The sequence below is a fragment of the Entelurus aequoreus genome, linkage group LG04, assembly GCF_033978785.1.
Source record: "Entelurus aequoreus isolate RoL-2023_Sb linkage group LG04, RoL_Eaeq_v1.1, whole genome shotgun sequence".
In the NCBI taxonomy this organism is placed as follows: Eukaryota; Metazoa; Chordata; class Actinopteri; order Syngnathiformes; family Syngnathidae; genus Entelurus; species Entelurus aequoreus.
Genome location: NC_084734.1, coordinates 60,441,657 through 60,469,519, shown reverse-complemented (window position 1 = coordinate 60,469,519; position 27,863 = coordinate 60,441,657). Strand labels below are relative to the sequence as shown.

The 27,863-nt window shown below is 38.9% G+C and overlaps 2 protein-coding genes across 2 annotated transcripts in view; both read left to right on the top strand.

The window, feature by feature from the left end:
* LOC133648886 (m7GpppX diphosphatase-like) overlaps positions 1-27,863 on the top strand; it is a 375,169-nt gene that overhangs the window by 59,472 nt on the left and 287,834 nt on the right. The window lies entirely within an intron of this gene.
* Positions 1-27,863, top strand: part of LOC133648887 (AF4/FMR2 family member 2-like) — a 380,782-nt gene that overhangs the window by 124,111 nt on the left and 228,808 nt on the right. The window contains 1 exon segment of the mRNA XM_062045401.1: positions 16,287-16,407. Coding sequence (XP_061901385.1) covers positions 16,287-16,407 — 121 coding nt within the window.

Here is a 27,863-nt window from a genome sequence, read left to right as displayed (position 1 = left end):
CCTGTTCCTTCCTGCCGTCGCCGGATTATCAACTCTTCAACAGCCACTGATTTTGCTGCTGCTTTCCAAGAAACTGACCCAGGACCTGTCATATGCCCTGAAAGTGTAAATGGTAAATGGGTTATACTTGTATAGCGCTTTTTTACCTTCAAGGTACTCAAAGTGCTTTGACACGATTTCCACATTCACCCATTCACACACACATACACACACTGATGGCGTGAGCTGCCATGCAAGGTGCTAACCACGACCCATCAGGAGCAAGGGTGAAGTGTCTTGAGGACACAACGGACGTGACTAGGTTGGTAGAAGCTGGGGATCGAACCAGGTGTCCTCTCCTCTTTCCATTCTAAATGCTCCCAGATCTTGGACTCTGTTGCTTCTTTCAGGGACAAAGTCACCAAATCTGCTCCTGACCCGTGAATCCATGCGTGCCCTGAAACGTGGAAATGGAAGAAAGATGGACTTCATGTGTCATTAGGCATGTTCTGGGACAGTCTAGCCACACACCACAAAACTGTGAAAGAAGCAAACACTAACTATTAATCTAACATCATCACCAGCAATAGTCATCGCCCCAGAGTTCTATTTAACACTATGAACTCTGTTATCAACCCTACTACTGCTGTTTTTAATGCTGTACCTGAGCACACGTGATGCATTTCAACAGTTTTTATTAATGAGGTCCAGTCTGTCAGGCAATCCATCCCAAAGGTCCCAACTACTTCCCTACTTGGTACAGCACTACAGCCCTACCTGTAAAGCAAATTTGTAAAAATGTTTGAATCAATTTCCATTTCTCGTCTTAAAAATGGCTGTCCTCTAGATATTATACCTGCTAAAATAATGAAGAATGTTATGGAAACCATTGGTCCAAGCCTTGTTCTTCTTATTAACAACTGCTTCAGGCTGGGTATTGTCCCCACTGCCCTAAAGCATGCTGTAGTCAGACCACTTCTAAAAAAGCATATTGTAGACCTATCCATTCTAACCAACTTCCGTCCAATATCACATCTCCCTTTTCTGTCCAAGATCATGGAAAAACTTTTCTTCGCACAACTTCAGTCAAAACCGGCCCTCAATGATATTGCTGACAAGTTTTAGTCAGGATTCAAGAGCACAGAATAAGCATTACTGAAAGTCCAAAATGACATTATTATGGTCCTTGACACCAAAAATGCTGTTGTGCTTGTCCTTTTGGATCTCACAGCTGCCTTTGACACTGTGGACCATGCAGTCCTCAATGTCCCACCTGGATCACTGCGCTGGCCCACAAGTGGATCTGTGCTAAGATGGTTTTCCTCATATCTCTCCAAAATGTCCTTTTCAGTAATGATTCATGATTGCGCCTCCAAAGTTGCTCCACTTTATTCTGGCGTACCCCAGGGTTCAATCTTTGGGCCTATTCATTTTTCTCTTTACATGTTTCCATTAAATTCAATCATATCCAAATACAATGCTAACTTACACTTGTATGCTGATGATGTACAGCTCTATTGCCCGAAATGCACCTGATTCCCTCCATAGCTGTCTCAAGACATTCAACCATGGCTGTCATAGAATTTTATGCATTTAAATGAGAGCAAAACAGAGTTAAATGTTTTTAGCCCTGTTGCACGTCATAGTGCACCCAGTTTTATTACTCCAACCCTCAATCCTGCTTTGAAAAATGTGGGTGTGATATTTGACCTGGACTACTGTAATGCCCGCTATAGTGGACCAAATCAGTCACAAGCTCCAGTCAGTACAAAATGCAGCTGCTCGCCTCCTCACTCGTGTCCAAAACATGTCCATATTACCCCGGTTCACTTTGCTCTCCATTGGTACATTTTAAAATCCTTCTTTTTGTTTTTAAGGCTATCAATGGTCTGGCCCCAGCATACTTGGATGATATCTTAACTGTTCGCCACCCAACAAGGAATCTGTGCTCATCTTTACACACATCTTTGGAAGTACTGAGGACTAGAGTTAAAAAATGGGGTGATCGTTCATTTTCCGCATCCGCACACAAGTTATGGAACTCCCTCCCACCTGAGTTGCGAACCATCACAGAGCTGGACGCTTCTAAATCGCAACTGAAACATATTTGTTTGAACTGGCTTTTAACAAACAATTGTCATAAGTGTTTTTAGATGTTACTTATAATTTTTAATTTTTTTTACTGCTTCAATATGAGTGATTTTACTTGCTTTTGACCTATTTGTCATGAAAAGCACTTTGCGCACCATTGTGATGTTGTAAGGTGCTATACAAATAAACCTTGATTGATTGATTGATTGTTAATAACTACAGTAGATACACTCACAGTTAATTCCAAATTAATCACAATAATCGCAGATAGACATCATTTTTCATCTTTAAAATATGTCCCCTAAACAGATAATTTTTAAGTTTTTAATACCATGACCGGACTAGTTTGCTTTAATGGTTATTAAACCTTTTTTTTTTTTTTTACACAATATCCTTTTTTAAACAGCTCAATACAAAAAAAACCCAATAATTGCGCGTAAAAAAAAAATTGCCATTAAAGGACCTTTTGACAGCCCTAGTTAAATATCTAAAAGGGGGTTAAAATGTGTAAGAATACATGTGTGATGTAAATGCACATGTGTGTGTGCGTGTGTGTGCCAGCGTTCGTGCGTGTGTGCATGTGTCTATGAAAAAGAGTGAATAAGTGTGTTTAGTTATCAGGGGAGAACAGCATAGCTCTGTTGAGATTAAATTCCCAGAGCTTACTCTGGCTATCAGCATTACTTCAGGACACACACACACACACACACACACACACACACACACACACACACACACACACACACACACACACACACACACACACACACACACACACACACACACACACACACACACACAGATGCACACTCACACAAACACACACAGAAAAAAATAAAAAAATGACACTATTTCATTCACAAACAATCGCCATCAACAATATGCTGCTTGCTGATGCATCAAGTGCTTGAATTGTTTTGTATACTGTAGAAAATTATAATTCAAATTATTTGATTGTATTCAAAATAAAATAAATCGACAAGAACGTTGTTTTTGTTGTCATTGGCGGTAGGCCAGATGTCGGACCCCAAAGCAGAGAGACAGTAGATGTAATGAACCATGAACAATGAATTTAATCTGAGCCGAGGATGTCATTGTGGCTTGTGCAGTCCTTTGGGACACTCGTGATTTAGGGCTAAATAAATAAACTTTGATTGATTGATTGATTGATTGATAGATAACAAAAAGAGCACTACAGGGAGGGCAAACAGAGTATGACTGAAAGTTACTGGTGACAAAAGGCCACAGGGAAGCTAACAGAGTAGCAAAGGAAACAAAGTGCAAATAAAAGGCCAGGCTTTCTAGTTAAAATTCAACAAGAAGTATTTGGGAGAATACACGCTATTAAGAATGCAGCAAAGACAAGGCACGACGCAGGGGAAGGCAAGGACAATCATCTGGCGTTGAGCATGTCTCAGTCCGGAGCTTAAGAGCTGGCGTAATTAGAATTGGCCTCAGGTGTGTTGCACTGTGGACATGTTGGACGTGTTCGTGACGGTTTTTGGAAAGTACACGAAATAAAAGCAACTAATCATTTCTCTGAGGACATCAGTGATAAGGCATTGAAAAACTGCAGGAGCATTTGTAAGGCCAACTGGCATGAAAAGATATTCAAAGTGTCCCAGAGGGGTGTTAACCGCTGTCTTCCATTCATATCCCTCCCTTATACGGACGAGGTGGTAAGCATTGTGGAGGTCCACTTCAGAAAAAATAGTGGCGAAATGTAGCGACGCGAATACGGAATCCATAAGAGGAAGTGGATACTTGTTCTTAACTGTTGTATTATTAAGACCATGGTAATCAATGCTTGGACGCAAAGACTTATCTTTGTTTTCGACAAAGAAAAACCCAGCGCCAACTGGCAAAGATGAGGGACGAATAAGACGGGTGGCGAGTGATGACGAAACATAATCTTTGAGTGCCTGCAGTTCTAGACCAGAAATGTTGTAGGACTTGGCGTTTGGGAGAACCGCATCAGAAAGTAGTTTAATAGCGCAGTCGTACGGACGATGAGGAGGAAATGATTAAGCAACATCCTTACATCCTAACGCCTGACGTAAATCATGATACTCAGCAGGAACACCTGTTAAATCTATCTCTTCAACTGATAGTTTATTTTCTTTTAATGGGATGTTAATCGCTGAACGCAAACAGTGCATATGACAGAATATACTCCAATTACAGATAGACAGCCTACTCCAATCGATAGTAGGCTTATGAAGTTAAAGCAAAGTTAACACGAGAACGACTAGACCAGATTGGGATGGGACAAGAAAAAAACGAATAGTTTCAAAATGATTACCCGACAGCAGCTGCAAGGTGAGTAAGTCAGTTGGATGAGTGACAACCGCCAGGAGGCGCCCAGTCAGAGAATAAACTTCATTGGGAGAATCAAGTTTAAACTTAGTCAGTAAATGTGTCTTTACAAACTCAGTGTCCAAAAAAACAATCATCAGCTCCTGAGTCAATAAAAGCCACAACTCTAATATTTTGTCCATAGCCAGTCAAGAACCCTTAAACTTTTAGTCTCTTAAAGGAAGATAAGCAGCGTGGTGAAGATGAAATGTCAGGGTTGGAGTACTCACAGGCAGGTTTGTTAAGTGAAGAGTCAACAGACCTGCATGAGGTGACAGCGACAAACGTAAACGCCGGGTCAGACATGTTGGACACTTGGAAATGTGATGGCTTGGATCGCTGCAGTAGAGACTGAGGTGGAGTTTCTTACGCCGAAGACGTTCGGCTGATATGAGGCGACGTCCTTCAAGCTGAATAGGAACCTTCTGTGTTTTAAATGGCAGAGGGATCCGTGGAGAACTCAGACAAGTGCTAGAGCAGGGGTCGGCAACCCGCGGCTCCAGAGCCGCATGCGGCTCTTTGACCACTCTGATGCGGCTCAGCTGCATACTTGCCGACCCTCCGATTTTCCCAGGAGACTTGTGGATCTCAGTGCTTCTCTATGAAAACTCCAAGGGCAATTATAATCATATTTTCACTCTAATTACTAGATAAAGGGCGTGCCCTAAATGCACTGCAGTAATTGTCCTCTATAGCATTTACAAACAGCGTGCCAGCCCGGCCACATGTTGTATGTAGCTTCTATTTGAACACGTAGGAGACAGCAAAGCATACTTACTCATCAGCCACACAGCTTACACTGACGGTAGTGTAACACAACACAACCAATACCCAGAATCCCATGCAGCCCTAACTCTTCCGGTCTAGATTATACACCCCCGCTACCACCAAACCCCCCCACACATCAACCCTCCCCCCCCTCCGTGCGTCGGTTGAGCGGAAGAGTTAGGGCTGCATGGGATTCGGGGTATTTGTTGTGTTGTGTTTATGTTGTGTTACAGTGCAGATGTTCTCCAGAAATGTGTTTGTCATTCTTTTTTGGTGTGGGTTCAAAGTGTGGTGCATATTTGTAACGTAACAGTGTTGAAGTTGTTTTTGTACGGCTACCGTCAGTGTAAGCTGTGTGGCTGTTGAAGTAGTACGCCTTGCTGTTAGGGATGGGCGATACCACACCTTTAGGATTTGATACGATACTGATACTTTTTCTTGCATTTTCATCGATACCGATACAGATACCATTAATTTCTTATTGGCAATTTTTGTCAGTCAAAAATATTATTACTATTGTTATTATTTAAGACAAATCACAAGACAATTACAGACCATTTATACCACATTCATTATGGTCAATATATAATAAAAGTAAAATTAAAATAAATAACATAAATATGAAAAATAAATTAAATATAAACAAAAATATACGCATTTTCACTTTTCTTATTTCTCAAAAAAAAAGTATTGGTAGAAAAATCTTAAAAAAACATTTATTCATAACAATATTATGTTTCAAACCTCTTTGTGGAAGTAAACTTATAACACTTGTCTGAAGCAAAGTCAATAATTTCCTTATCACAATAAACTAGGATTTCCTTGTCCTATAAACCTGCATACGAAAGACAGTTCCTTGAGAAAATGAACTTGGAAAAATTATCTACAAAAATGTCTGACACCATCACACCTTTAGTGTACTCGAGATATGTCGTCACACGTCACTCTTTACTGATGTCTCAGATTGCTGTTCAGGAAAAGTAACATCGCTGTCGGCTGGCTGTGTGTGTGTTGCACGTTGACGACGCTCATTCGCTGTCTCCTGTCACGTGACTGGGCCAGCTCTATACTCTGCCAGGTACAGGGGTGTCCCAGCACATAGTAAGTTAAGTAAGTAATGAAAAACACCTGAAAGTGATGCTTGCACCCCCCACACGCCGTTTTTTGGTTTATATCGATACTTTTTTCAGAAAAGTGATGCCAAATGAGTAGCGTGTGAGTATCGATATATCGATACGCCATCACGCCCTGAATTTCGGGAGTTTCCTGGAAATAATAAGGGGGTTGGCAAGTATGACGCTATCAAGCGCCATTCATTCAAAACTGGCGGGCCGCACTAACATTGAATTTCCATATTAAGGTGCGTGCCGGTGCGTGTGTCTGACCCGTGGTTAACATAGCACAAAGCAATTTAAGCTTTGTATGCATGATTTTCATTTTAAATTTAAATTTTTTTTTTGTGGCTCCCATTATTTTCTTTAATTTGTGAAACTTGCCAAAATGGCTCTTTGAGTGGTAAAGGTTGCCGACCCCTGTGCTAGAGGCAACATATCCAGATGGCATGCTCCTATCCTCTTATAGAAGTAATAACAATGTCAGTGATGCTTATGACCGAGAATGTATTGATATAAAGAAACCAAACAATAATTAAATAAATAATATTGTGGAGGTTGCCCTCCAGTGGGTTCCTCAGACCACCAAACACTGCCACGAGAGCCCGGATCAGAGTCACAACACTGTTTTATTTCCATAACACGAGTGCTGGTGTTTTGCGTTTCAGCCAAAGGTTTTTCTGCGTCCGTCTCTCGCTCTCTTGCTCTCACTCTCTTGCTCTCGCTCCCACTCCAGCTCCAACCGCGTGTCTCCTGTCGGCTGCTGCTAATAAAGGCGACAGGTGATTAGATAACAAGGCCTACCTGGGCCATCCACTCACCTGTCGCTGTCTTGGAGGCCGGCCCTGGCACACCCTGTTCCGTGGCAGGCCACGCCCCCCTCCACAAACATATACTATATATTCATTGACAATTACTGACACAGTTGTGTTCGCTTATTGCCAGTTATTTATATTTATATTTATACATTGATGAGCTTCAATCACACTTGTGAAGTGAAAACCATTTCAGGTGACTACCTCTTGAAGCTCATCGAGAGAATGCCAAGAGTGTGCGAAAAAGTAATCAGAGCAAAGGGTGGCTATTTTGAAGAAACTAGAATATAAAACATGTTTTCAGTTATTTCACCTTTTTTTGTTAAGTACATAACTCCACATGTGTTAATTCATAGTGTTGATACCTTCAATGACAATCTACCATGTAAATAGTCATGAAAATATGAAAACACATTGAATGAGAAGGTGTGTCCAAACTTTTGGTCTTTACTGTGTATACATTCTCCTTAGATTAGATTGTTTGCGCTTTTTAGCTCTGTAGAATGATGGCAGTTACCAGCTTCTGTGATATGTACGACAGGGGGGAAGGAGACGGCACGACACAGGAAGTATGGTTCAACATCAAGGGTTGGAATTGGGGGTTGAATCACCAAAAATTATTCCCGGGCGCGGCCACCGCTGCTGCTCACTGCTCCCCTCACCTCCCAGGGGGTGATCAAGGGTGATGGGTCAAATGCAGAGAATAATTTTGCCACACCTAGTGTGTGTGACAATCATTGGAACTTTAACTTTAACTTTTAACAAGGTTTTATTGAGCTTAATGAGTGAGTGGAGTGTGTATGCTACTATGTGTGTGCATGCAAGACTATGTGCAGGAATTAACAAGGAAATATTACCAGGAGGTTGTTGTAAGTGCGTGTTGGTTGGAAAGGCAAACAAGTCCGAAGAGACTGGGCAGAAGAAGGTCTGTGATCCTAGCGGGAGGTCCGTGGGGCTGGAGAGAGGCCTCCTGAGGTCCGTGTCCAAAGCGAGGGGGTAGTCGAGGATCGAGGGAGGTAGTCAAAGTCCAGAGGGGGATCCAGGGAAGTGAGGCACACAGCTTACTTCCAAGGCGACGGAGGATATGTAGACAGAGAACTACATTCCGGCGCTGGATCGTCGGCTGCGTTGGTCTTTATACTGTCGAGCCTCATTAGATCCAGGTGCGCTGATTGCAGCTTGCCCGCAGCCGTGTAGGCGCTTGGCCGCGGTCTGAGCGGGACGCACAGGGGCGTGTCCGGCTGCGCTCACAGCAGAGCTTCTAGCTCAGTGGTTCTCAACCTGGGTTCGATCGAACTCCAGGGGTTTGGCGGAGGTCAAAACACACCTGAATCATCGTGTAAATAAAAACTTCTCCCTATCGGCATATTACGGATACGGCAACAGCAGAAGTTAGACTGATTTGCAGGTGTGTAATTTGTTGTGAGTTTATGCACTGTGTTGGTTTTGTTCTTTGAACAAGGTGATGTTCATGCACGGTTCATTTTATGCACCAGTAAAAAAACATGGTAACACTTTAGTATGGGGAACATATTCACCATTAATTAGTTGCTTATTAACATGCAAATTCGTAACATATTGGCTCTTAACTAGTCATTATTAAGTACCTATTAATGCTTTATTCGGCATGGCCTTATTATAACCTTAACCCTCTAACCCGAACCCTAACCAAATAACTCTAAATTAAGTATTTCTTACTTAGATTATGTTCTCCTAGTGTCCAAAAAACTCTAAATTAAGTCTTTGTTACTTAAAATATGTTCCCCATACTAAAGTGTTACCAAAAACATGTAATAACTTTATCTTGAATTTGAAAAAAAAGGAGGGTTCGGCGAATGCGCATATGAAACTAACTGGTGGGGTTCGGTACCTCCAACAAGGTTAAGAACCACTGTTCTAGCTGCTCCTGCAGCGGAGGGAATGACGATACGTGCATGCGCCGTAACATTCTGCTAACTTATGTACGCCAGTGTACTGTGTGCTTCGCTGTATGACATTCACCCGTAGCTATTTGTCCAATTAACAAGGATAATGATGTCACCCTTAGTACATTAAAGACATTACATAGGCTGCACAAAGTCATGGTGACCATCAATTGCACTCGTACCATCCAACCTGGTTTATAAAGTATTCCACAATCAGACGGTATGGCTGTCATTTTAAAGTATGTTCCAGCACTGCATTTGATCAGGGAATATGTTCAATTCTTAAGTAATTGTTAAAAACGATTGGATGCCTCCAATGGCCGGACATCACTTTGTAAATGTATCGTAATGTTGACAGTGTATGGCGACGTGGCTCACTTTGTCATCAGTGATAGAGATGTGCAAGCTGTTGTGTGCGCGGTGATATGTGCATGGGGATATGTGTGTGTGTCTGTCCATGTGTGTGTGTGTGTGTGTGCACATGATGATCTGTGTGCCATGTGAGCTGTCACCTATCTCTATGTAATGACAGACGATGAGCAGTGACAGTGCCGCTGCACACAAAGATCCACATCTGAAGATGTATACACACACACACACACACACACACACACACACACACACACACACACACACACACACACACACACACACACACACACACACACACACACACACACACAAACGTTTGTCAGTCACTACGTGGAATTCCCGCTGCTCTGTTGCTTCTTGTTCATGACTTCTCCCTTCCCATCCTCATCCCTCCACTTTCCTCATTCGGTTATTTTCCTTCCTTTTTAAGAAACTGTCGGTTTCCCAGAAACTAGGTATTTTTTTCTTTATGACCCCCCCTCGCCTTCTTTCCTTCTTCTCACCGCCTCTCTCCACTCTTCCTCCCTCCAACTCGCTTCTTACTGAAAGATGAAAGGTCGAAGGCAAGGTCTTGTTTAGGCAAAGAGAGTCTCTTTTAATTGTGTTGATGGCTAATTAGCCACTCGGTCTCCTCTCTCGGCAGTGTTGAGTAAACCTGATGCCCTTTCCTGGGCCGGAGGACCACAGGCGTGTGCATAGCGTGTGATGCTGCACACATCATTTGAACTTGTAAGAGAGCAGCTTGCAGATTTCTCAATAGACGCTGCTGACTAAAAAAAAAGGCTGGGCTTGGTACGATGAAAATAGACATTTTGCTTGAAAAAACAACAACATGAGAGAACAATGTAAAGTAAGTCACTCCAGTATTCCCTACAGTTTTGCATGTTTCTGCTTTTTGTCGTGTGTATGGTGTACGGGCCACCGGGTGGGACTGTGGACAAGGTGCAAGATTAAAGGCCTACTGAAATGAATTGTTTTTATTTAAACGGGGATAGCAGATCCATTCTATGTGTCATACTTGATCATTTCGCGATATTGCCATATTCTTGCTGAAAGGATTTAGTAGAGAACATCGACGATAAAGTTGCAACTTTTGGTCGCTGATAAAAAAAGCCTTGCCTGTACCGGAAGTAGCGTGACGTCGCAGGTTGAAAGGCTCCTCACATTTCCCCATTGTTTTCAATGCAGCGAGAGCGATTCGGACCGAGAAAGCGACGATTGCCCCATTAATTTGAGTGAGGATGAAAGATTCGTGGATGAGGAACGTTAGAGTGAAGGACTAGAGTGCAGTGCAGGACGTATCTTTTTTCACTCTGAACGTAAATTAGGTACAAGGGTTCATTGGATTCCACACTTTCTCCTTTTTCTATTGTGGATCACGAATTTGTATTTTAAACCACCTCGGATACTATATCCTCTTGAAAATGAGAGTCGAGAACGCGAAATGGACATTCACAGTGACTTTTATCTCCACGACAATACATCGGCGAAACACATTAGCTACGGAGCTAACGTGATAGCATCGGGCTTAACTGCATATAGAAACAACAGAAATAAACCCCTAACTGGAAGGATAGACAGAAAATCAACAATACTATTAAACCCTGGACCTGTAACAACACGGTTAATGCTTTCCAGCCTGGCAAAGCTTACCAATGCTGTTGCTAACGACGCCATTGAAGCTAACTTAGCTACGGGACCTCACAGAGCTATGCTAAAAACATTAGCTATCCACCTACGCCAGCCCTCATCTGCTCATCAACACCCGTGCTCACCTGCGTTCCAGCGATCGACGGTGCTACGAAGGACTTCACCCGATCACCGGTGCGGTCGGCGGCTAGCGTCGGATAGCGCGTCTGCTATCCAAATCAAAGTCCTCCTGCTTGTGTTGCTGCAGGCAGCCGCTAATACACCGATCCCACCTACAGCTTTCTTCTTTGCAGTCTTCATTGTTCATTAAACAAATTGCAAAAGATTCACCAACACAGATGTCCAGAATACTGTGGAATTTTGCGATGAAAACAGAGCTTTTTGTATTGAATACAATGGTGTCCGAAAACTTCCATTTCAACCATTGACGTCACGCGCAAACGTCATCATATCTAGACGTTTTCAACCGGAAGTTCCCCGGGGAATTTAAAATTGCACTTTGTAAGTTAACCCGGCCGTATTGGCATGTGTTGCAATGTTAAGATTTCATCATTGATATATAAACTATCAGACTGCGTGGTCGGTAGTAGTGGGTTTCAGTAGGCCTTTAAAAGCCCATTTTATTTGGATTTCATCAATGACATTAAGGGAATGTGTTGTGCTTCAGTGGGTTCCTGGGCCAGCTGACATTAAAATAAAACGATGAACCAAAGTGTCCGTCTAATGTCATATGTTACTTGTTGGAAAAAAAATGCCTTTACCTTTGGGATGTCATGTTTAGTTATATTGTAGGGAGAAGGTACTTATAGAAGAATACATGAGGTCATCAGTCTTCGCACACGTTCTTGTCTTGCGGTGACTTCACCACTGTTTCTGAGCACAACACCTGCTCTCGATTAGTGATCAGGGTACTCACCTGCCTTTAAACCCTAATCAGGAGGGTTTATCACTGTTGACTTCCCTGTGACACTTGTCCATTTGCCTATAATGAATAATGTTGATGGTGTGCCCTTAGATATTTGCCTGCCTAGTCCTTATCTAAACACCTTCTTTTCAGCACTTCCCCTACCGTCTCTGCATCTCGGGGTCATGCTGCCAGCTATCATGGACAGCAATGACACTTTTTCATTCTTCCGCTGCACAGTAATAATTTATGGGATCGCTGACTAAACCAGGAAACATCGTAACACGAGGGCTAACTGTAGTTGTTTTTCTATGAAATGTCTGTACTTTATTATCAAAACGTCTCATAATAAACCGTTTTTTGTACGCTGCAGAGAGCTTTTAGGAGTGGCTCGCATTACAAAAAATATGTGATGTCTATTGTGAACGCAACCTGACCTCTATGCAAACATGAAATCATGACGTCACGCATGCTGCGGTGTTTACCGAAGTAAACATGGCTTCAATTCTCAGTCAGTCTCAGCGCTGGGGCATTTGTGGCAAATTCAAGTATTTTGTGCAATCAAAGTCAACATTTTATAAACTGAATTATTGCGCGTAGAAGATTATGAAGGAAGAGGGCAAGCATTTTGGCTTTGGCAGTTTGCAGGATATTTTACTTCCACGTCTGCTCCAAAGAGCATGTGGGCGAGCAGTCGCAGACAGGAGTGGTGGAACATTGACGTAAGTTCCTAAAACACAATAAATTGTTCTGCTCATTTGTCAACTATTTATTTTGTAACTGTCTATTTTGGCGAATAATTAATAATAATAATAATAATAACGGATTAGATTTATATAGCGCTTTTCTAGACACTCAAAGTGCTTCACAGAGAAGTGAGAACCCATCATTCATTCACACCCGGTGGTGGAAATTAACAAATTAAAAAGATGGTTTGACAAAAACAGACTATCGTTGAATTTTAGTAAAACTAAAATAATGCTATTTGGTAACAGTAGAAGAGAAAGTCAAACACAAATACAAATAGACGGAATAGAAATTGAAAGAGTAAACGAAACCAAATTTCTAGGTATAATGATTGATGATAAATTGAACTGGAAATCTCACGTAAAAAATATACAACATAAAGTTGCAAGAAACACGTCAATAATGAATAAAGCAAAACATGTTCTAGACCAAAAATCCCTTCATATTCTCTACTGCTCACTAGTGTTACCATATCTGAGCTACTGTGTAGAAATATGGGGAAATAATTACAAAAGTACACTTCATTCATTAACGGTGTTACAAAAAAGATCAGTTAGAATAATACATAATGTTGGATATAGAGAACATACAAACCCTTTATTTATTGAATCAAAAATACTGAAATTCCACGACATAGTGAATTTGCAAACAGCTAAAATTATGCACAAAGCAAACTATAACCTGCTACCCAAGAATATACAACAATTCTTCTCAAAAAAAGAGGAGAAATATAATCTTAGAGAAAAACGTAATTTAAAACATTTGTTTGCACGTACAACACTTAAGACCTTCAGTATATCAGTATGTGGAATTAAATTATGGAATGGATTAAGCAAAGCAATCAAACAATGTACTAATATGATACACTTCAAGAAACTCTTCAAACTTAAAGTGTTTACAAAGTACAAAGAAGAAGAACCATGACAAACATTCTCAATTTATTTCATCCATCCATTCATTCATTCTTAAAGTAATCTTACTTATCTCATCATATGAAATATGACTTACTTCACCAATTATTATTATTAAATTCTTACTATTATTTATTTATTTATTTTTATTGTGATTACTTATGGAGTTTATTGTGAAAAAATTGTGAACAGGAAGTGAACAAAAAGTTTTGCAACTGTTATGTAAAGAAAAGGGGTAGGATTAAATAAGCTCTGCTTCTTCCTACTCCTTTTCGAACATGTTGAAAAGAAACTGGAAATTGTGATGTATCATGTTGTATGCTTGCATGTTCGAAATAAACTCAAAACTCAAACTCAAACTCAAGCTACTTTTGTAGCCACAGCTACGAATTATGACGCTTTTCGCTTTTTGATGACGTTTTGGTCAAATGAATGCGACCGCAGCGTTCCGACTGCAGACATATCCGATTTATATCCACATGCCAAAGAGGCCTGGGTCGGATAATAAAAAAATCTGAATTTTTCTGTTCACATTGACACAAAAAAATCGGAAACAGGTCGCGCAAGGACAGAAAAACTGGAATTGACCTGCAGTGACAACGAGGCCTAAGTTGACTGACACGTGCTATATGAGTGTTGGGTGTCATGCCTGTATTGGGTGCCATTGAGCACACAAATTCTGAGCAAATGAGCGCTAAGCACAGACATACAGTCGTGGTCAAAAGTTGACATACACTTGTAAAGAACATAATGTCATGGCTGTCTTGAGTTTCCAATAATTTCTACAACTCTTATTTTTTGTGACAGAGTGATAGGAGCACATACTTGTTGGTCACAAAAAAAATTCATGAAGTTTGGTTCTTTTATGAATTTATTATGGGTCTACTGAAAATGTGCCCAGATCTGCTGGGTCAAAAGTATACATACAGCAATGTTAATGGCAACCTGAGGGTTCCTGGTTCGATCCAGACCTTCTACCAGCCTCGTTGTGTCCTTGGGCAAGACACTTCACCCTTGCTCCTGATGGGTCGTGGTTAGCGCCTTGCATGGCAGCTCCCGCCATCAGTGTGTGAATGTGTGTGTGAATGGGGGAATGTGGAAATAGTGTCAAAGCGCTTTTAGTACCTTAAAGGTAGAAAAGTGCTGTACAGCCCTTACCTTTGGGCTGGTACCGAGGGCGACTGTGTTGACCAGTTTGACGCGTGAAAATAATAGAATGTCCAGTACTGTAGAACTGTGTTTGGATATGACAATCCGTTTATTCCAGCTATCTAAATTAAATCAAATGTAGGTTAAATAACAAAGTATGCTGACCTTGAATGGCACATTATCACAGCATTGTCACGTCACGGCACGACACGACACGTCACGTCACAAACACGAACACGGTCGAAAACTGTTTGTCCTCCAATCGCCCTGCCCATGCTCACACCTGAACCCAATTTAAGGAGGCTACCATGGTAACCGCACCATAGCAACAGTCACCTCCCTGTCAACACTTCCTGGTTCTTAACAGGAAGTGGGCAGAGCAATCTGCCGAAAAGGAAATTAAACATGCTGAACCCAAAAATCAATTAGAGAAAATAAAAATAAAAACAATATAAACAAATAAGGAATTTTGGCTCCAACAAGTGCTATACAAGTATAACCCATTTACCATTTAATATTTGGTTACATGTCCCTTGGCAAGTTTCACTGCAATAAGGCGCTTTTGGTAGCCATCCACAAGCTGACCACAGAACTTTCCTCCAGAAGATCTTATCTTTGTCCATGTGATGTCAGATGAAACAAAAATTGAGCTATTTGGCCACAATACCCAGCAATATGTTTGGAGGAGAAAAGGTGAGGCCTTTAATCCCACGAACACCATTCCTACCGTCAAGCATGGTGGTGGCAGTATTATGTTCCGGGCCTGTTTTGGGGACAACCTAAAATCATCAGCCCGGAGGTTGGGTCTTGGGCGCAGTTGGGTGTTCCAACAGGACAATGACCCCAAATACATGTCAAAAGTGGTAAAGGAATGGCTAAATCAGGCTAGAATTAAGGTTTTAGAATGGCCTTCCCAAAGTCCTGACTTAAACATGTGGACAATGCTGAAGAAAAAAGTCAATATCAGAAAACCAACAAATTTAGCTGAACTGCACCAATTTTGTCAAGAGAAGTGGTCAAAAATTCAACCAGAAGCTTGTGGATGGCTACCAAAAGTGCCTTATTGCAGTGAAACTTGCCAAGGGACATGTAACCAAATATTAACATTGCTGTATGTATACTTTTGACCCAGCAGATTTTCTCACATTTTCAGTAGACCCATAATAAATTCATAAAAGAACCAAACTTCATGAATGTTTTTTGTGACCAACAAGTATGTGCTCAAATCACTCTGTCACAAAATAATAAGAGTTCTAGAAATAATTGGAAACTCAAGATAGCCATGACATTATGTTCTTTACAAGTGTATGTACACTTTTGACCAGGAACGTACATCTTCTTTTCCCCTCATCCTTGCGGCGCCCTCAAGACAATGCCGCCCTGGGCGATTGCACATGTGACGATCATGTTATCATGTGCATGTCAGACATACAAGTAAAAAGACAGTGGTTCTTACCCGTCTATTGTCCTCAGCGGGCAACTCTAACGAGCTCTCGGTTTTGTTTCAGTCAATTGGAGTCGGAACGCAGTGTCCTGAAAAGGAGAGAATGGGAGCGGAGGAACCAGGAGGTCCAGCAGGATGAAGATTTGTTCTCAACTGGATTCAACCTGTTTGGAGAACCTTACAAGGTAAGAGTAATGACGAAAATAACCACCTAGATCAAAAACAGTTTTTTTTATGAATTGTACTTTTCTAAAAATACATATACAGGTGCATGATGTCTGACTTTCCCTTGTTCCTCCCTCGTCACGTGGCGTGACCTTTGACCAGAAGTCTCGCCTACCTGTCAAAAAGTTTGACAGGCGAGTGTCATAAATCATTGACAGGTGGAGTTCCTACATTTAATTTTGACAGGAGCTGTATTCTATTATCTTTGCGCAGTGTGTTGCGCTAGTGAAGTAAACAAAGGGCACACTCTTGTTGTCTAACTGAGGTATGGCAACAAAAAAAAAGTAGAACTTCTCACATAGCACAGTGATAATATGGTAAGTTGCAATAATTTCACCTCAAAATGTAGTTTATATTACTGTAGATGGAAAAAAGTACTGCTCTTTTTATGGTTAAAATTTATTTGTAAAATGTACATTAGTTTTTTTTACTGTAAATAAAAAATACTGCAATGTTTCACTGTCGGATTTTAGTGAACACAAGTTCTATTCCTATGAAACAATGTGCTGGGATCGGACAGGGAATCTAACACAGGACCTTCTCACTCGGAGGCACTAGTGCTAACCAATTCACCACCGGATTTGTAAAAAATGTAATTTAATTTAGAGTGAGATAAATAATTTGGGGTCTAAATGTATCTAATATGAACCAGCAACATTGATTTAGAGCAGAGGGGTCAAAGTCGTTTTCACTGAGGGCCACATCGCAGTTATGTTTGGCCCCAGAGGGCCGCTTCTAACAGTGAATACTATTATTACACCTTTTTTTATGCATTTTATTAGTAGATTTTTTTTTGGACTAAAATGTAACAAAAATATGGTAAGTTGCAATAATTTCACCTCAAAATGTAGTTTGTATTACTGTAGATGGACAAACAGTAGTGCTGTTTTTGTGGTTAAAAAAAGGCAGCCCAGTTGCCAGAATTTCCTTGTAAAATGTACATTAGTTTTTTTACTGTAAATTTAAAAAAATTCAATTTTTCACTGTCGGATACTAGTGAACACAAGTTCTATTCCTATGAAACAATGTGCTGGGATCGGCCTGGGAATCGAACACAGGACCTTCTCACTCGGAGGCACTAGCGCTAACCAATGCTCCACCGGATTTGTAAAAAAATGTATTTAATTTAGAGTGAGATAAATAATTTTGGGTCTAAATGTATCTAATATGAACCAGCAACATTGATTTAGAGCAGAGGTGTCAAAGTTGTTTTCACTGAGGGCCACATCGCAGTTATGTTTGGCCCCAGAGGGCCTCTTCTAACAGTGAACACTATTATTACACCATTTTTTAATGCATTTTATTAGTGGAATTTTTTTTTGGACTAAAATGTAACAAAAATATGGTAAGTTGCAATAATTTCACCTCAAAATGTAGTGTATGTTACTGTAGATGGACAAACGGTACTGCTGTTTTTATGGTTAAAAAAAGGCAGCTCAGTTGCCAGAATTTCCTTGTAAAATTGACATTAGTTTTTTTACAGTAAATAAAAAAAAACTGTAATTTTTCACTGTTGGATACCAGTGAACACACGTTTTATTCCTATGAAACAATGTGCTGGAATCGATTTGGAACCGTCTTATGCAAAGAGTCTGTCGGGGGCGACTTCCACTAAAACCACACTTTTTTATCATGAAAATAAGAAAATTATATTGTGACATGTTATTTGTTTTTCTTACCTAACCTACTGGCAAAATGTTATTCGCGCTAAATTAAATGGTTTTCGGGGTTTAAAATCTAGGATGTGTCTATTGATAAGCCGCCAATCCATTCTGACTGACACTATTCATTTTTGGTGCTTCAGCTGATAAGTGGTCAGCAGCTAATTATGTGTCTCCTTGCGCAGTGTGGAGCAACTCCCTAAATGAATAACAATCACCTTCATTATCAATAAACTGCATTTTCATTTTCTCTATACTGTTTGCAACTTCCTCACAGTAACATTTTTCAGAGCAAAAAATATAACAAAAACACTATTGGTTAGCATATGTTACCATGAGTGGTTTAACAGCACACATTTGTTTTACAATTGTCTATATTTTTCACAATTACTAAGTTTGAATGATAAAAAAATTACCGGCCCGAATAAAATGATTGGTGTTTACGCAGGGAGCGTGTGCACACATACAAACGCAGTCCAAGAAGGACCAACGAACAATTTGCAGTTATGTTAATTCGCTATCATCGACAACACCAAACGTTAAAGCACATGCTACGTACGTTAGGGGTGTAACGGTACACAAAAATTTCGGTTCGGTACGTACCTCGGTTTAGAGGTCACGGTTCGGTTAATTTTCGGTAAAGTAAGAAAACAACAAAATATTAATTTTTGGGTTATTTGTAAACAATGGCTTTATCCTTTTAACATTGGGAACACTATAATAATTCTGCCCACGTTAATCAACATTAAACTGCCTCAAGGTGTTGCTCAGATTAAATAAAATGACAAAACTTTTCTTCTACATATAAAAAGTGCAACATTAAACAGTTTCAAGTCAACTCATCATGCTTAATTTATTACAGCAATTGGGAAGCCTGTAGTTGAGTTTTATTATGTAAATGTTATATTTTTATCAACATGTGATAGCAGGCACCGTGCCATTCAAAACTAGGCTGCTGCATTACTAATGATTAATGTAACTATAGCTGAAAAAATGGTACAATAGCAATAGGAGAGACTATTCATCCCTGAACACCATGGAGTTCATGCAGGCTTAATGATGCAGTTACATTATTATATCAACTATCAGAGACAGAAACTCTCCATTTAACATAATGTCATTTTTTGCTGCTTCAACACAGCTCAATCAACACAGAAAAAGGTAAAGTGAAATAACAGACAGACAGGGCTTTGCTGTCTGTAACACACACACACATGCACACACACACACACACACACACACACACACACACACACACACACACACACACACACACACACACACACACACACACACACAACACAAAGCAAAATGAGCTAACGTTACACTGAAAGCAAATTAGCCTTCACCTCAAGCCAGGACTGCGAGCGAGCTGAGCTGCCCTTTATGTTTCTAGAAGGTCAACGGGCTCATAGTGATGTTACTAGTAGTTGACTGTTTATTATAATTTGGGGAGAGTCCGCTGCCTGATGCTTACCTGCTAAACGCTAAGCACTGACTACATGCGCTCTGAATATGCACTGCTGATTGGCTGTTACCGCTCTGTTTGTAACCAATCAGATGGTTGTGTGGGTGGGAAAATGCTGGGTGCTGTGTAGAGTCCTGACAGAGACAGAGGCAGAAGGCTACTTAATATGTTCGTGTGGAAACTCGTTCGGTACACCTCCGAACCGAACCGAAACCCCCGTACCGAAACGGTTCAATACAAATACACGTACCGTTACACCCGTAACGTACGTGCATAATTGCGTCATTACATTCTAGAAGTCGTAAGAATAAATGGTCAATGGGTTATACTTGTATAGCGCTTTTCTACCTTCAAGGTACTCAAAGCACATTCACACACACATTCACACACTGACGGCGGGAGCTGCCATGCAAGGCCCTAACCACGAAGCCATCAGGAGCAAAGGTGAAGTGTCTTGCCCAAGGACACAACGGAGGTTGGTAGAAGGTGGGGATCGAACCAGGAACCCTCAGGTTGCTGGCATGGCCACTCTCCCAATTGTGCCACGCCGTCACCGCAGTTTATCACAGTAAAAAAAAAAAGTACTGTTTTTTTCATTTAGAGAAAAATGCTGTAAAAACCACAGTAAATTTCACAATTTTACCATTAGATTAGATTAGTTTATTTCAAAGGGGACAATGCAATTTCATAAAACACATGACTACACATGGTTAAAAAAGCCAGAATTAGCCAGAAGGCTAGTTTTCATCTGTAGTCCCCTGGCCATGATGTAAAAAAAGTAGTAAAATTACAATTTAATAGAAAAAGAAAATAAAGAGAGAGAAAAAGGAAAACAATCACACAATACATATACAATATGATTTAAAAAAAAAAAATACAACATGACATTTATCTTAGCATCAAAACTGACTCATATTTTAGTGCTGGCAGCTGTAGGCGTTGATAAGCCAAATTTAAAAAATTTTTGTGAAGGCCTTATAAATTGTGACCAGTTTAACCTCCTCAGCTACTGAGTTCCACACATTTGCACTCCTTACTGACCAGGCCCACTTACTGAAAGTGCTCCTGCGCAGAGGAATATAACAGTCACCTCTGACAGAGCCTCATGAAATATATTGCTACTTTTACATTGCACAATAACTTGCTTTGAAATCAATATTATTAGTATTTATTTCTATTAAAAAAAGGGTTAGAATGTTTGATTATATATTTTTGCATAATTAGACAATATTTAAGTTAACATCATTTGCGATTACATGGAGTACATCTTTTTTTTTTCTCCCAAAATAGAAAAAATATATACATTTAGTAAGAAAAGTAACAGTACTTTGATACATATTATTTCCAGGCTTTCGAGGGCCAAATAAAATGAAGCGGCGGGCCACATCTGGCTCCCGGGCCTTGAGTTTGACACGTGTGATTTAGAGTGATCTGTCATTTTAACAAACATCAGGTTAAAATCCCATTGGGCAAAAGAATGGTGTGTTTTATCTAACCTTGAAACATTTACTTTGGCCAAATTTAAAATGTAAAGCAGAAGTTGCTAAATTAGGAAATAAAGTCAAATAAATCAGTTCACTGCCATTTCCTCAACACCTTTTTATAGGAGATTTGACTGAACTTTGCAGTTGGAAATCATCTTTTTATTTCGGTGAATGGAATGATTTTAGGAGCTTAACTAGTAAAGATGGGGCCACTCTTAACAAGCAGCTCTGCCTTGTGATCCAGCAATCAACTGAAAGGAGTTTTTTACTGCAAAACCCGGATTATCCTTAACTTTTTATATATTTCAGTGCACCACATTGCTCTTAGATTATCATTGTGTCAGTGATAAAAGCAATAATGGCCATAAGGTGGGCCATCATGAGCTAATATTTTCTTTATGTTCTCCCTTGAGGCCAACTATTATACCCTGAAGCAGACGGGTCTCTGCAAAAGCCATTGAGACTATAAACTTGTCTCTAGTTGTACTCTTTTTGTGTTGATTCTTTTGGGATCTCCTCATGCATTCAAGGCCACCCGCTGTCCTCTGTGTATGAAACAGATTTAGATGATTTAACTCTCATTCTCTGCGGCTTAACACTTCACTTGCTAAGTGTCTGACAGGGGCAAACAGAAATGATCCAATAACTTTTTATTTGTTTTTGATCCTGCAATGTTGTGTGATTACAGAAGTTTTCATTTGCAGCATTTCGAAAGTGGACTAGTCATCGACTATCTTAACGATTAGTCGACTTGTCGAATTATAAAGCGTACACATTTTCAGTCTAATTTAGCCATCGACTTTGAAATTCAGCTTGAAAGATTGTTGCCGACTAATAACAAAGATGACTAATTCTATCATAAATATTTATTCATACTGTAACTGTGCTGCTCATTAGGCTTTTACATTTTTTTTTATTAACTATTAAACTTATGTCCATTCAAAAGTAAGGACAGGAAAAGTGCAAAATAAAACTAGTAGATGTTTTTATGTAAAAAAAAAAAAAAAGGACAGTTAAAATAGCAATAACAACAAACAATAAAACAACACAACTAACTTGCTAAAAAAAACAACAAGCATTTTGTGATGTGTTTAAGAAGCTGCACACTGAAATATTATTGATTATTGATTAACACCTGGCATTTTTAGCACTAGACTCAAAGCATATGTTAGTATAATTGTTTGTGCGTGTGCGATTGCGTTTGCTATTGTCACTTTTTTCATTGCATTGTAAAATAACGCTGCTTGAAAAAGACTTGTTTTGGTTTAGACCAGGGGTGTCAAACGTACGGCCCGTGGGCCGGATCAGGCCGGCGAACAGGTTTTATCCGGCCCACGGGATGAGTTTGCTGCGTAGAAAAATGAGCCAAATTTTTTTATGAAAGAAACTGCTGTTCTTAATGTGTCCACTAGATGTCCCAATAGCAATTATTTGTATCTTTGTAGATGATGCTACATATGTAAAAAAAAATAAACCACGGAAAATGAGCAAACTAAATAAATAACATACTGTAATTTGATTTTGTTATAATTTTTTTTATCTTGATAGATTGAAAATTAACACCAATGAGTTGACTGATGAACATTGTCACATAATTTATTCAGAAAGTATAAATAACGACAAATAAAGGTAGAATACTACTAACCACAACATGTAAGTTTAAAAAAAACAACAACAACATTATGATTTGTACATTTTCAGAATGTGCTCGTTCTATTTTTTAAACAATTAAGAAAACAATCTGAAGTTGTCTTTATTTTTAAGTTATCGTGCCAAGATTTTACCAGTCCGGCCTACTTGGGAGTACATTTTTCTCCATGTGGCCCTCGTTCTAAAATGAGTTTGACACCCCTGGTTTAGACAAAGTTTAGCTGGCGTACTTTGGCTAAAATGATAGCTAAATCTATTTTTTCACACAACTTTGCCTACACAATTATTAGCTAACTAGCAAGGTTCAAGTTAACTATCTTATTGAGTTGAGACCGCGTCCTTCAGATGTCCGACATTCTTTCGCTTTTAATGCTCCCGTATCACAGACATAGTGTCATAAAGACAATATATGCTTTGCAAAAATGAGCAAGGTATTCATATTTTTACAAGAAAAAGAAATATTCCTACACTTTTCATGTTTTCACCCACGATGTTGATGTGAGTGGCGGTGCTGACTCGCGTCCTCCGGGAAAAACACGAGTGATGACGTCACAACTGTGTCACAATTTTTATTATTTTTATTATTTTTATTATTTTTATTGTATTTGAGGACAATGTCGACGAATTGATGCGACCCTAGTTTTAAATGCTGCACGTTTGTCTCTGCCTATGGAGTGTCGAATGTAAACATTTAGTCACACTTTTAGTCACATATTTCTCACATTTAACACCCTTTTCTAACATTTAGTTCATTTCCATCACATTTAAGTTTAAATTAAATGTTGACTGTAAATGTTATATACAAATGTTAAATATTAATGTAAATGTAATTCTAAATGTCAAATCTAAATCTAAATCTTAAATGTCAGACAAAAAGACACAGTTAAAAAAAACAAGACACTCAACCACATTAACATTTGTCTTTATATTTAACATTTACGTTTAGATTTAGATTCAATAATTTTATTTGGATGGAATATTTAGTTTTAACATTTAATGTGAACCTAAATGTGATGAAATGAGAGAAAAGTGTGTTAAATGTGAGAAAAGTAAGTTCAATTTCAGAAAAGTGAGCTAAATGTGGAAAATATGCTAGAAAAGTGTTCGGTTCAGTTTCAGTTCAGTTTCAGTTTATTTCAAACATGCATACGAAACAATGTAATGCAGTACATATTTTTAGTTGTTTCATTACAGCACGTCCGAAAAGGAGTAGGAAGAAGCTGAACTTATTTAATCCTACCCCTTTTCATACCATGGCAATTTTAGCCCATTTCCATGTTCTCTGTAACAGAACAGTTAATAAATACATAATATACCATAGTAAGTTTGATTGATTGATTGATTGAGATTGAGACTTTTATTAGTAGGTTGCACAGTGAAGTACATATTCCGTACATTGCAAGTAAAAAAATATAAAGGTTCAAGATGTTCATCATAATTATTGATCTATGTACTTTGTGAACACGTGTTGTTTGAACATACAAACCCTTTATTTAATACATCACAATTATTGAAATTGAACGATTTGGTGCATTTGCAAACAGCTAAAATAATGTACAAAACAAACTATAACCTGCTACCCAAGAATGTACAACAATTCTTCTCAACAAAAGAGGAGAAATATAACCTTAGAGGAAAATCTAATTTAAAACATTTGTATGTTCGTACAACACTTAAAACCTTTAGTATATTAGTATGTGGAATTAAATTATGAAACGGATTAACCAAATAAATCAAACAAAGCACCAATATGATTCAGTTTAAGAGCATTTTCAAACTATAAGTGTTCACAAAGTACACAGAACAAGAATTATGATGAATATCTTGAACCCTTTATTTTAATTGTATTTTTTTTTTTTTTTATTGAGACAAAGATTATTTATGTATTTAATATTTGTTTACTTACTATGTTATATTATTTATTTGTTCACTGTTCTGTTACAGAGAACAAGGACATTGGATAAAATTGCTATTTTCCTTTTCGGACGTGCTGTAATGAAACAACTGGCAACATGTGATGCATTACATTGTATCGTATGCTTGTTCCAAATAAACTGAAACTGAACTGAACTGAACTGAACATTCTGACTGAATATTTACATTTGCCACCCCAAACTTGTCCGCTACCTGCAGCTATTGCCATTTCAACCAAGTGTGTGGACTTTGGGACAGGCTGGCTTTGAATTGTGCGGGGAAGTGTTTGAGTGTCACACAACAAAAATAGACACAAGATTGGTAGCACACTGTAAGAAATGGCTTCAAATTCATGTGCAAGGGCAGCACACAAGAGGTTAATGTGATATTGAGAGTGCCGGCAGGATGCGACTAATTGTTTTCAAGTTATTAATGGTGCTGAGGTGAGGTCTGCTGATGAGTGTATGCCAGTGACGTGTGGTGAGGTTCATGGCTGGTGAGGCACTGACTCATGGATGTAATTTGGAGGGTCAGGGGAGACATGTCACATGCACTTTTTTAAAAGGACATTTTCGTCCCCTGCACACTTTAATTTCCACAAATAAATATATAGATAAATAACAGCCGCTCAGACTGAAGCTTGTCCCTTCAGACCGCCCACAAGCTCATTGATTGGCTTTCTCTGCATTTCATTGTCTGATTAGCGAGACTTATAATGTCAAACATTACACACTCTAAAGAAAGTCATGATAAATGTTTCTGCAAACATTTTAATAATGGCATGCTGACAAACAGAACCTGACATGCGCTATCCAACCACGTTTATGAAGGATTGCTTAATCGTGCCATCTCACCTCTGGTATCTGCTATGGAAATGTGTACATTCTGCAGAATTCACTCAAGAAAATGTTAAAATAAACAATTAGAAAAATACCAATGATACATTTATTTAACTTCTATCCTACGATTGAAAATATCACAGTAGACAAGCATTTCATCAGAAATTGCAGTCATCACTGTAACACTGGTTAAGGCTTGAAAATAATAAAGTAGCATTTTATTGGAAAAGGGCCGATACAGTTGAACATAGTTCCAAAACAATGAATGCAAGTGATGTGCTGCACAGAGAGTTTTACAAATATCAGTGTGTGGAAAAAAAGCAGCATGAACAATCTTAAATGAGTTGCGTCATTTTTTCTGGAGCAATTGTTACCTGAATCAATGAACCTATTAATTAGCGAATGCAATATATCGATAATCAGGTACAACCTGAGCAAAAACAATTTCATGAAATTCACAAATTTCCATTTTTTTTGTCGGTTAATCTTCTGGCATTCAGCCGAAGAAAGTGGGAGGGAGAGAAGGAGGGGGAAGGCACTGTCGACAACGCTGTGGATACTTCCTGAATGTAAAAACTACACATCGCTTGACCATTGCTTTCTTTGGACACATGTTGAGCTAGCAAAGCTATAAAAATGCTGTAAACAGGCTAAAAACACTTGAAAAGCAAAAAAGTAGCAATTAGTTGACAGAGATCGCTGAACCTGCCCACAAATGTGCTGTGTATCAGTTTGTACACTGGTACAAGGTTCATACAACAAAGCATATTTTTATTCGGTCTGTGGTTTGTAAATTTACAAATTTGTATAATGAGGGGTTCATTCCACTGTACTCAGAGTAATGATGTCAATAAGTTCATAGACCCGGATGAGGCATATGAACATTTTCTCAACATTTTCATAACACTGTATGATAAGCACTGTCCAATGAAAAAACATTACATTAAGGACAGCACTGTTAAGGACAAACCGTGGATCACAAAGGGACTATTGAAGTCCTGCAAAAAAGAAAAATTATCTTTACAGAAGACATTTAAAGCACAGAACCAAAGAAATTGAACACAAATATAAAACGTACAAAAATAAGTTAACACAAATAATAAAGCACAGAAAAAGAACATATTACTGTAACCTATTAGAACAACATAAAAATAGCATCCAGGGTACGTGGAAAGTTTTGAATGGTATCATTAAAAAAAACATGACAAATAAGGAACATCCAAGCTATTTCATAGAAAATAATCAAACTCTAAATGACCCTAAGGAAATAACGGATGCTTTTAACACCTTCTTTGTGAATGTTGTACCTAATTTAGCGAATACATTGTACAACCCGAAAACAGTGTCAAATTTAATGAACATACCATTCAAAGCAACTTTGAATCGTTTTTTATTTTCCCCCGTTCATGAAAGTGAAATCACAGAAATTGTAAATTCTCAGAAAAACAAGAAGTCAACAGACTGCTGTGACTTGGACTTTTCTCTGATCAAGGAAATTGTTGATTTTATAGCTGTTCCCTTCACTTATGTATGTAATATTTCTTTTATAAAAGGTGTTTTCCCAAAGAAAATGAAAACGGCAAAAGTTATTCCCATCTTCAAAAGTGGAGATAAGCATCAGTTCACCAACTATAGGCCTATTTCTATACTCTCACAATTTTCAAAAATCCTTGAAAAATTATTTGTGTCAAGATTAGACAGTTTTATTGATAAGCATCACTTGCTAAGTGAACACCAATATGGTTTTCGACCAAACAGGTCCTCTTCCATGGCAGTGATGGAACTAGTTGAGGAGGTAACCACTGCAATTGATAAGAGGGAGTTTGCTGTTGGCGTTTTTATTGACCTGAGCAAGGCCTTTGACACCATCGATCATACATTGCTTTTAAACAAAATGCAGAGATATGGTTTTAGAGGTCTTGCTCATGACTGGTTGAAGAGTTATCTTGGTGGCAGAGAACAGTACGTGCATATGAATAATGTAGATTCAGATAAAAAGATTATAACACATGGAGTACCCCAAGGTTCTGTACTGGGACCAAAATTGTTTTTATTGTACATTAATTATATCTGTAAAATCTTTAAAAAACTCAACTGTATTCTCTTTGCTGATGATACAAGTCTGTACTGTTCTGGGCAAGACCTTGGCCAACTCTTAGGGACTGTAGAGAGTGAACTCCACATACTAAAGCAATGGTTTGATGCCAAAAAACTATCAACCAACCTAAATAAAACAAAATATATAATTTTTTGAAATAGGAAAAATAACAACAGTGTCATATAAGAATTGATGATATGGAGATAGAAAGGGTGTATTCAACAACATTTTTGGGAATCCATATAGATGTATAAATTAAATTGGAAACTGCACATAAATATACTTAAGACAAAGATGGCAAA